This window comes from Halictus rubicundus, chromosome 4, assembly GCF_050948215.1.
Source record: "Halictus rubicundus isolate RS-2024b chromosome 4, iyHalRubi1_principal, whole genome shotgun sequence".
Lineage (NCBI taxonomy): Eukaryota > Metazoa > Arthropoda > Insecta > Hymenoptera > Halictidae > Halictus > Halictus rubicundus.
Genome location: NC_135152.1, coordinates 1,465,781 through 1,477,415, shown reverse-complemented (window position 1 = coordinate 1,477,415; position 11,635 = coordinate 1,465,781). Strand labels below are relative to the sequence as shown.

Here is an 11,635-nt window from a genome sequence, read left to right as displayed (position 1 = left end):
CATCCTGGATGGCTCGACCGTTGTTTGGTTTTCTTCGACGAGGTGCACATTTTCTGCTGCCCCTGCCTCTTCACATATTTGGAGACGGCTTGATGTATCCTCCATGGCAAGCTTCGCTATCCGCTTCATTCTGCAAACAGAATACAAAAAAAATTGTTTTATGAGGAAAGGACCCCCCTTTACAGATGCGTTTTTAAAAATGGTAACACTTTAAAAATGGCGAAATTAAAATTATTTCAAATGAACGCTGCATTGCAATTTAGTTGTTCATCATAATGTTGCGAACTTCCAAGTGTCACAACAGTTCTTATGCGGTCGGTACTTCTCGAATACTGTCGCTCTCGCGCCTTCTTCTTGACTCTTCGTTTTGGGGCTTCGGTACTTCTTTCTTGAAAACGATTTACGCACTTCTTTCTTGCCGTCTTCACGGGTGTTTTCCCTTCCAAACAACCACCGAAACTCCTTTCAGGATGCACCTCCAATTACCGCAAAAATCAATCTGCAGTAATGTGGGAGACGGTGCATCGCTTTTTGTGGACCGGTCGGGAAAGGGGGTACCCTCCTGGGGACGTATCCCCGCGAGGATACCACTTCCTGCCCCGAATACCTGGGACCGTTTCTTCCACAAATGAAAGGAGTTCGATGCGTTGGTACAGAGACCACACCCTCGCCTTCTGTGACGACACGTCCTCTTCACAACGAAACAGTTATTTCAAACTCTCATTCATTATTTCCGAATGAAACGTATCCTCCACTTTCTCATGATGTCCATTTAGCAATGAATAATAACTGTTTTACGATGCAGCGTTCAATTGAAATAATTTTAATTTCGCCTTATCATTTTTAAAAACAGGTCTGTAAGAGAGAAACTGTAGAGAAACACCGCATTTGTTTAAAATAATTGCAGAAACGCCCAAAATCTGGCCCAAGTACGATTTTTCGAAATACCATCTGAAGTTTTACAACTACTAACAGCTGTGTCAATAGAAAATCAACTTATTGATTTTGATTCTCAGTATAAAACATACTACAAACAAACAGATTGAAAAGGTATTGGTAAAATTGTGCACAAAAGGTTCCTCCTCACCGATTTTGATAAAATTTGAATATGTTGTAAAACTCTACATTCTGAACAACTTTTTCATATAAATGTAACCGCCGCTCAGCCTTCGTTTCTATATTCTTATATAAATACATAAAACAATTTTTTTAATACTTTTATATTTCCTTCACGAACGGTTAATTAAAATGTTAACCCTTAGCACTCGAATGGTGACTGTTAGGCACCACGAAAAATTGCTGTATCGTTATTAAAAATATTTTTTACATTATTACATTTGATTGTATTTAATAAATTACTAAACATTTCTGTATTGTTCGAGTGAATTGCACTATTTTCGTATGTATAACATAAAAAAATATATATAGAAGAGCAATATTCTAGGTGGGAAGAAATGTTTCGTTTTGGAGTTAAAATAGCTTCGAGTGCAAAGGGTTAACCTAACATTACATTCGTGATCACGTGATCAGCGACCATCAAAACCTCAGTACACGGTATTTTTAGAAAGGTTTATAATGTTCTTCTACTGTTTTTGATGCTTGGCCAGCTTTTGGTCGTTTTGCCACATTGTAATTTCCCCTTTGACTTCCCTATTCCCCCACCATTAAAAATGTGAATTACCAGAACAAGTGACATTGGCGTGTGCATGCAAACTGTGAGTGTAACGGAGATACAGTCACTCACAAATAATATTAGGACACTTTTAAAAGGACGATAACTATTTTAATATTTGGGTTCCTTGTGCGTGCGGACGACTCGATCATGTTGCGACGGTCCGGCGCACAGTATGGACAAATCGCCTGTTTTCGGCACTTGTCGTAGTTATAGAGGAAATTTTTTACAGACAATTATATTTACCAATATAGTTTATAATTTAAACAAAAAAAAAATTTGTAGGAAAAAAATGTATTATTATACATTAACAAATGTATTTTTAAAAACTAACAAGTTTAGAACAAAATTAATAATAAATGAACCATATGTAAAATTAACAATAATAAACTTAAACAAATTATAATACTAGTGAATAAAATTAATAAACTCAACAAAATGCTATCCGAGCATGCTACTGCTGCTTCGCTATCCGAGTCATTTTCAGTACTTTGATTGCGACTCAAAAACATTGACTCTCGTGATCTTGCACATTTCGATCTATCCTTACATTCTTATTACTTTTTCAATAGTTATAAAACATATATTAAAAACAAATTAAAAATACATTAAAATGATTGATAGGTCGACGTACTCAGCAGAGCCCGCGGACATCCGTCAGCTGTTACGGTGACGAGAGTTTGCTTTCACTTTTTTTTCGGCGATCAGCTGAGAACGTCGATCCCCCCCCCCCCCACGATGCTGGAGCTACTCGGAACACCTATGATGCTCACGGGGACGGCAACGCGCCGGATCAGTCGATGTCATATGTTTATTGTTGTATGAAATTACGTTGTATATATATGTATTGTGACGTGGAAAAATTGTCCACGTCCCTCAGATCGGAGATCGAAAGACCGGGCCGCCCTTTGGCAGCACCACCGCGATAACGGTGGTCGTGATCGATCTCCCTGGGAGCGTCCGAGATCCCAGATCGGATATTGACGCGGTTTGAATGCCGCGCCACTTGGCGCGACACGAAGTTGCAGGACCGTGGCCGGGTCCCAGGGGGACCCGGATCCTTTTCCCAGCTCACAGGAACGCGGAAAATCCGGAGGGAAACTGTTCAGGGGACGGCTACGGAGGACGCCCTGCAGAAAGCCAACGAGAAGGACACCGAGCCCGGGCCTACCAACCCGGAGGCGCCGCCGAGGAATTACGGGTCTGAGGCGTACATCTTCTCGACCTCGTCGCCGCCTCGTCCCGAAAAGCTACACGCACCCGTCGAGGGAATGGCACGCGGTCTGTCTCCAAGGGAAGCGGCCAATCAACGCGCGTCACCAAGAAAGCGTTAGCCGATAGATCCGTAGCCGAGGGCCCCGTACCGCCGGACGCGGCCCTGACGCGCGAAAGCTAGCGATAGGTTCGAGCGTCGCGCGGGAGCAGGGAAGAGTAGGATAGTGGGGGACGCCTCGCTTCCGCGTTGGCGAGTCTTCGCGAAGTAGGGCACTGTGCTGCCGAATCTAGTCCGGGTTAGTCACTTTACCAGTGCGTAAATTACAAAGTATTTTCGAACATCGTCACCGCTGCCGAGGGTAGGCATTGAAAGAGCTGCCGAATTCCGGAGAATACAAGCCGCTAGGGAGCCCAGAGCTGCCGTCAAGAGAGAGCGAAGCGACTAGGAAGCCACGTGCCGCGTGGTAAGTGCTGACCAGGTTTTTCCGCACCATTATAATTTTCGCGTTGGCTCGGTAGCGTTTTTGCGAATCGGCCGGACTTCGAGTCGAATTTAAGACGTAACCTCGCTCGCCGTGAATCGCGATCAGAATAGAATCGAGAAGGGGGTGAGGCCGTCGGTCGGTGAACGGACGGGGGGCCCGTATCGTTACCGATTTTTGGCGAATCCAATCTGGGGACGTCCCACGGTGAGACGACGCGACGAAAACCGTATCGCTGTTTCCGGCTAATTCTGACGGCCACAGTCATTTCGAATTTGCTGCCGCGTATACCATCGGAACCCGGTCGCTTCTCGACTGGCTAATTGCCACTCGTAGCTGCCGTACATCGCGCCTACGATCGGGTTCGACGCGTAGGAAAGTAGAATCGAGAGAAATAAGCGCGAACGACCGTCCAACTGTCGAATCATTGTACAATACCGCGCGGGCTTCGTTTCCATCGCTGCCGGGTCGCCCCGGCAGCCTTCTGTAATCAGCAAGATTAATAAATGTAAAGTCGAAGCCCATTCTCGTCTATCTTTCTTTCGTGAGAAACCTTTCCGCCGCGGGAAACGTCCCGCATTCCCTCCGCGTAGTACCCTGGCCCAGGCTGCCGCTATTCAGGCCCTCGCGCGGTTCTCGTAGGTTCGGCAGAATAATTAGCGTCTCGCGTAATCTTCGAAATTGTTCGTGTGACACTTGCGAGTGTCTGGCGCCCGTTTCGAGTCCCGAACCTGGTAAAGTCTTCCGTCGGGGAAAAAGTCGAACCTCCGGGATACCGTCTGTCACCGGGCGAAACACGTTCACTAAACACGAAACACTAATATTCCGACAAAATCGCATAACTTTGCCAATATTGGACTGCACCTGTTCGAAAATTGGCGCGCGCGAACAACACGCGGCGCGCAGGACTCGCGCGACCACACCAATCACGCGACGCACATCGCCGGGCACCAGCCACTCAGCGACAAACGGAAATTGCGCGACACGCGAACACTCGCATGATTGGTCGTGGCCCGCTCGCGAACGTTCGGGAAAGATCGCGAACGCTCACCCGGAAGCGACAACACGCGAAAAAACGTCGAGAAAGATCGCGGGTATAAAAGAGGGAGAGAGCGACCGCGACTCTCTCTCCTTTTCTTTCTATCGCGCACGTGCAAACATCAGCTGATTCGTATAAGTAATATCGTTAATTCATTCTTTATTCATTCTTCTTACATTTTTATTGCGACAAATTCTTGTAACTCTCGGAGGATAAATACAGTTATTTATTGTAAATCTGGCAATCACATTCTTTCCATTTCCTGCATTCACTCCCGTTATCATTTACTCCATCTCATTTCATACTTCCATTCAAACTCCCACACTCTCGGCAAAATCAAGTCGAGAGTATCGCACATTTCTGGTCCTTCGAGCCGGATTTACAAATAAATCTCCGCGAAGTGCAGTGGTGAAACATCTTCCGACAAGTGAGAACTCCATACATCGACTCAGTCTCGAAGCAAAATGGAACTCTCCGTCGAGGAACTGCTCGCCAAGCAGAGTGAGCTGGGAAGGAAGATCAGTCGCATAACGGAGAATTTCAAGAAGTCCATCGCGCAGTCAAAGATGACCGCGGGCGACGTCCAGTCCAGGCTCCAACGTCTCGAGGACTACTGGTCGGCGTTCCAACGGAATCACGATGTCCTGACTCTTCGACATCGGGACACGATCAAGGGCTCCGATTACATGAAGCAGGAATTTGCAGACGCGGTGGAGGAAGCGTACATGGAGCAAAGGGGTCGGCTGCTCGATCTCGCACGTCAGTTCAGCGAGGTAGGTGCACAATCCCGGGCGAAGGCTCCTTCCAGCGCGAGTGAAACCAAGGAAGGAGAGAACGCTGGTTCAGCACCATTGCCGCGAATGCAGCTGCCAGAATTTCACGGCGAATACGTTGAGTGGCCAGCTTTCAAAGATTTGTTCACGTCAATCGTGGACAGGAATCCCCAGCTCAGTAAGGTGGATCGTCTGCACTATCTGAAAGTGAGTCTTCGAGGCGCGGCCGCCGATCTCGTGAAGGACCTGGCAACGACAAACGAGAATTACAACCGAGCGTGGACAATTCTCAAGGAACAATACGAGAACAAGAGAATCCTCGTGCGATCGTGCCTCGACCGACTTGCCTCGCTCCCCAAGATGAGAGAGAGCTCCGCACGTGAGATCGCCAACATTCACCAGGGCATCTCATCAGTGGTGAGCACTCTGGACGGGTTGGGAAGGCCAATCAACAAATCTGAGGATTGGTTTGTCTACTCAGTGGTGCGTCTATTCGATCCAGTGACTCGGGAAAAATGGGAGGAAAGAGTTACCAGCAGCAACGATCCGCCATCCTTCGACACACTGAGAGACTTCCTCACGAAGCGGAGGCAGCAGTTAGAGGCGTCGCCGGAAGCAGCATCGGTGAAGCCAGCCCTGGGAATTAGCCGCAGTCAGGGTAGAAGCTCAGAACATCGCCAGAACTTTGGAGAATCTGCTGGCAAGGGGACGACGAAGAGCGTTAGAGCCCACCATGCACAGAAAGGGCAGAAGACCACGTGCGCGAAGTGTAGCAAGGAACATTACCTGATGCAGTGTCCCGAGTACAAAGCACTCCCCCCAGCAGAGCGACGCGGGCAGGTGGAGAAGCTTCACCTTTGCTACAACTGCCTCGGAAAACATGCCCTGGCAGCCTGCCCGTCCACCAAAAGCTGCATGACCTGCGGAGAGAAACACCATTCGTCACTCCACGATGCATATCGCGACAGCCTATCAATGTCCAAGACAGCTCATCTTACCCTGGACTGCCGGAACTCAGCGGGCAAGGTGCTGCTCGCCACAGCAATGGTCCAAGTGGCAGACAAGTTCGGTCGAAGGCATGTGGTTCGTGCCCTCATCGACCAAGGTTCGGAGGTATCGATGATGACTGAGGCACTGGCGCAGCGATTGCAGCTCCCAAGAACCACCTCGTTGGTGGATATCTTCGGGGTCGGAGGGCAGCAGCTTGCTCGAGCACGGGGTCGAATCAACCTGGACATCTCGTCCAGCAGGGGTGACACCATCAAGGTCTCGGCGATCCTGCTCCCAAAGCTGACCGGATATGTTCACAGCAGCCTAGCAGAGCCAAGATCCTGGAAACACCTGCAGGGGCTGGAGCTGGCGGACCCATTACCGGCAAAGGCGTCGCCCATCGAAGTCCTTCTGGGCGCCGACGCCTACCCTGCAATAGTGTTGGAAGGAGTGAGAAAGGGGGCTCCAGACGAACCTATAGGACAACTCACCGTCTTTGGATGGATCATCACCGGGATGGCCGGTACCACCACCGCCTCCTTGCACGCCCAAGTGCACCAGGCGATAGTCGGTGAGCCTCCGAGTACGCTGGTGCGAAGGTTTTGGGAGCAGGAGGAGCTGCAGGACGCGCACACCACCCTGACAGCCGAGGAGCGGGAATGCGAGGACCACTACGCAGCAACCCACTCACGCACGCCCGAAGGTCGCTATCAGGTGAGGCTCCCCTTTCGAAAAGCAGGTGTCATCTCTTCAGGGTCCAGGACAGCAGCATGGCGGGCGCTCCGACGAATGGAGCAACGTTTCGAAAGGGAGGAGGACTTCAGGAGGCTCTACGGCGACTTCCTGAGGGAATACGAGACGTTGGGCCACATGTCGCCTGCCAGCGAACCACCAGCTGGACAAGCAGCCCACTACTTACCTCACCATGGGGTCCTGAAACCGACCAGCACCACGACGAAGTTGAGGGTGGTGTTCAACGGCTCCTGGTCTTCGCCGGCGCAGTTGTCGCTCAACGACTGCCTCCACGTGGGCCCAAACCTTCTGCCACTCCTCGCCGACACGCTTCTGAGGTGGAGGAAGCACCAATTCGTCGTCACAGCCGATATCACAAAGATGTATAGGCAGATCCTAGTACACCCAGACGATCGGGATCACCAGAGAATCCTGTGGAGGGACAGCGCCGCGAAACACGTGAGTGAATATCAACTCAACACAGTCACTTACGGTTTGTCATGTGCTCCCTACCTAGCGGTGAAGACGCTGCGACAGCTGGCAGACGACGAAGGCGGACGGTTTCCAGTCGGCGCGCAAGCACTCCGCCACGATTCCTATGTCGACGACATTCTCACGGGTGCAGACACCATCCTCGCCTTGAAGGAAGCCGCAGCACAGCTCCAGCAGCTCTGCATGGCGGGCGGCTTCCCGTTGCAGAAGTGGGCAACCAACGCGGCCGACCTGCAGGTTTCCCTGGAACCAAACCGGGACGAGTCCTCCCGGCCAACACCAGATCCGGAGGCCCAGGGAGAATCAAAAATGTGGACGGATTCCACGCACGCCACACTCGGTCTCCAATGGTCACCACGCTCCGATTGCTTCCAGTTTGTAATTGCAGACGACCATGCTCAACCAGTCACCAAGCGAGGAGTGGTGTCCAGAGCAGCCCAGCTGTTTGATCCGTTAGGATGGCTCACCCCTGTCGTGGTCCGAGCCAAAATAATCATCCAAACGACGTGGTTGTTAGCACTTGGTTGGGACGACCCGCTGCCGACTGCACTGGCGAACGACTGGGAGAGCTTCTGCGCCGAACTGAAGCAGCTAGAAGAGGTGAGGGTACCACGGCGACTGCTGCATGACACCAGTCCAACAAGGAGGGAACTCCACGGTTTTGCCGACGCCTCAGAACGCGCATACGGAGCAGTCGTCTACCTGCGAGAACAAAATGCAGAGGGTCAATGGACTGTCAATCTAGTGGCGGCCAAGAGCAGGGTGGCACCACTGCACCAGGTGTCACTACCACGGCTCGAGCTCTGCGCAGCGCACCTGCTCGCTCGCCTGATCCAACACACGGTTGCCACACTGCAGCTCGCGAACACCGCCGTACACCTGTGGTCTGACTCCACGGTAACACTAGGATGGATCCAAGCCCATCCCACGAAGTGGAACACCTACGTGGCTAACCGAGTTGCAGATATCCAGCGCAGGGTTCCAGAAGCGCAGTGGCACCACGTGGCTGGTGTTGACAACCCAGCGGACTGCGCCTCACGGGGAATGTCACCGACACAACTCCTCAGTTGGAGCCTGTGGTGGGAAGGGCCGGAGTTCCTGCGACGAGAGGACGAACTCCCACTGGCAACAACCACGGAACACGAGCAGCTTCCAGAGGCAAGGAGAGCAGTTGTCGCAGCCACCACCAGAGGAAGCAACAACAAGGGAGACAACGACATCCTGGAACGGTTCTCCTCGTACAACAGGCTGCTCCGTGTCACAGCATGGTGTCGGCGATGGCTCAGCAGATCAAAAGGCACCTCAGCCGGGCAGTCTGCCAACGCCAGCACAAGCCAGGAAGGGCTACCACCAGCCCTCAGCGTGGATGAGATCCTGGAAGCAGAAGAGGGTTGGATCCGCCAAGTTCAGAGGACCGAATATGGGGTAGAACTCGCCGGACTGGCCAAAGGGCACGGCGTACCAAGAAAAAGCAGCCTCGCTGCGCTGCATCCAACGCTCGATCACAAGGGCCTGATGAGAGTCGGAGGCAGATTGAACAAGGCACCCATACACCCTGACGAGGCGCATCCACTCATTCTTTCCCCAGACTCTCTGTTCACTCAACTCTTAATTCAATCTGCTCACAGGAAAACACTGCATGGCGGCGTACAGGCAACCTTGGGCACCATCCGGCAGCGATACTGGGTACCGAGGGGACGCTCCATCGTCAAGTCCGCCATACATAGATGTGTCACGTGCACTCGGTGGCGGGCCGCTCCAGCACGTCAGTTGATGGGAGAGCTTCCACAACATCGAGTCACACCGGCTCGACCCTTCCATGCCACAGGGGTTGACTACGCCGGGCCGATCTGGATGCGAACTGCGCCGGGCCGGGGTCACAAGGCGTATAAGGGCTTCCTGGCGGTCTTTGTCTGCATGGTCACCAAGGCCGTGCACTTAGAGGCCGTATCCAATTACTCCGCTGAGGCTTTTTTGGCCGCTTTCCGAAGGTTCATCTCACGACGTGGCATCTGTGCACACCTGCACAGCGACTGCGGGACCAATTTCCAGGGAGCCGACGGGGAGTTACGCCGTCTTTTCACTGCCAGCAGCCGAGAGAACCGGAGGATCAGAGACCAGATGAGTGACCTGAGGACACAATGGCATTTCAATCCACCAGCTGCACCGCACTTTGGAGGCCTGTGGGAAGCCGCGGTGAAATCAACCAAGCATCACCTCCGGCGGACCATAGGAGATGCTCGGCTCACCTTCGAAGAGATGAGCACGCTACTCACCCAGGTGGAGGCCTGCCTCAACTCAAGGCCACTGACTGCACTTTCCGATGATCCCGCGGATCTGACCGCACTGACGCCGGGGCATTTCCTCATAGGCACGGCGTTGAATGCACTCCCGGAGCCATCGCTGCTGGATACGAGGGACCACCGACTCTCCCGGTGGCAGCTGCTGTCAAAAATCCGAGATGAATTCTGGGCGAGATGGCAGCGAGAATATCTCCAAGAACTCACCGCACGACCAAAATGGCGAGAAACGAAGGAGAACGTCGTGCCGGGCTGCCTCTGCTTGATCTCAGGGGAAAACACAGCACCCACGCAATGGCCACTCGCGCGCGTGTCGGAAACGTACCCCGGAGCCGACGGGAAGGTTCGGGTCGCGAAATTAATCACCGCGAATACCGAATTAGTGAGACCAGTCGCGAAACTAGTTGTTCTCCCGATCGACGCGCAGTAATCAATGGACACGTCGATGCAGGCACACCGCGCACATGCCACGCGCATCATCCATTGACAAAACACGGCGTAGTACGGCGTAGTACGCGACACCACGTGTGAATGAGCATCGGCGGTACAGCTTGTTTACACAACGCGACAAAGTTCACAACACCACCGAGATACACCAAAAACCACGCGAGAAGTACGCGTACGAACACGTTCGGCACTGATGCACCCCGTTCGGTTAATGCACGCGGGGGAAAATCGACAAGTCGAGGCGGGCGGGATGTTCGAAAACTGGCGCGCGCGAACAACACGCGGCGCGCAGGACTCGCGCGACCACACCAATCACGCGACGCACATCGCCGGGCACCAGCCACTCAGCGACAAACGGAAATTGCGCGACACGCGAACACTCGCATGATTGGTCGTGGCCCGCTCGCGAACGTTCGGGAAAGATCGCGAACGCTCACCCGGAAGCGACAACACGCGAAGAAACGTCGAGAATGATCGCGGGTATAAAAGAGGGAGAGAGCGACCGCGACTCTCTCTCCTTTTCTTTCTATCGCGCACGTGCAAACATCAGCTGATTCGTATAAGTAATATCGTTAATTCATTCTTTATTCATTCTTCTTACATTTTTATTGCGACAAATTCTTGTAACTCTCGGAGGATAAATACAGTTATTTATTGTAAATCTGGCAATCACATTCTTTCCATTTCCTGCATTCACTCCCGTTATCATTTACTCCATCTCATTTCATACTTCCATTCAAACTCCCACACTCTCGGCAAAATCAAGTCGAGAGTATCGCACAGCACCACTTGAATTTTTTGAGACGTTAGAACAATTACTACGCTACATAACGTGAAAAAAATGTTTGATTAAAATTGCATTTGGTCGAAATTGCAGAGAAAGTACTAAAAGTTGTATTTTGCTACTTTTTAATGCGCGCTTATATTAAAAATGTAAAAAGTACGTTTTGTTCATCTGTATCAATTATACATATTCTGAATATTTCATCTAAATTGGTCAACGTTGCAATGAGCTACAAACGTATAACGATGACAGCAGGGTGAAAGTCGCAGAATTTTGGTCTTGTCAGGGAATTTCACCGACCGTTGAACCGATTTTGATAAAATATTCAGAATATGTATAATTCATACAGATCTACAAATCGTACTTTCTAAATTTTCAATGTAAGTCCACATCAAAAAGTTGCAAAATACAACTTTTAGTATTTTCTCTGCAATTTCAACCAATTGCAATTTTTGTAAATATTTTTTTTTCACTTTATATAGCAAACCATTTGTGTTACATAGAATCAATTATTTATTTGTAGTTATATGACAATGTAATTTTTTCATACAGCAATAAACAAGTGACACCGACTGATTGACGGGTCCGGCGCATTGCCGTCCCCATGAGCATCATAGCTGTATAAAGCAGCTCGAGCATCGGGGGGGGGGGGGGATCGACGTTCCCAGCTGATCGTGGAAAAAAAGTGAAAGCAGACAAAAACAAACCA

General features: G+C 50.9%; 1 protein-coding gene across 1 annotated transcript; it reads left to right on the top strand.

Moving 5' to 3' along the window:
* Positions 1–4,872: 4,872 nt before the first annotated feature.
* On the top strand, positions 4,873–10,125 carry LOC143353829 (uncharacterized). The gene has a single exon (XM_076787436.1). The coding sequence runs from the start codon at positions 4,873–4,875 to the stop codon at positions 10,123–10,125; it is 5,253 nt and encodes a 1,750-aa protein (XP_076643551.1).
* The last annotated feature ends 1,510 nt before the right edge of the window (positions 10,126–11,635 follow it).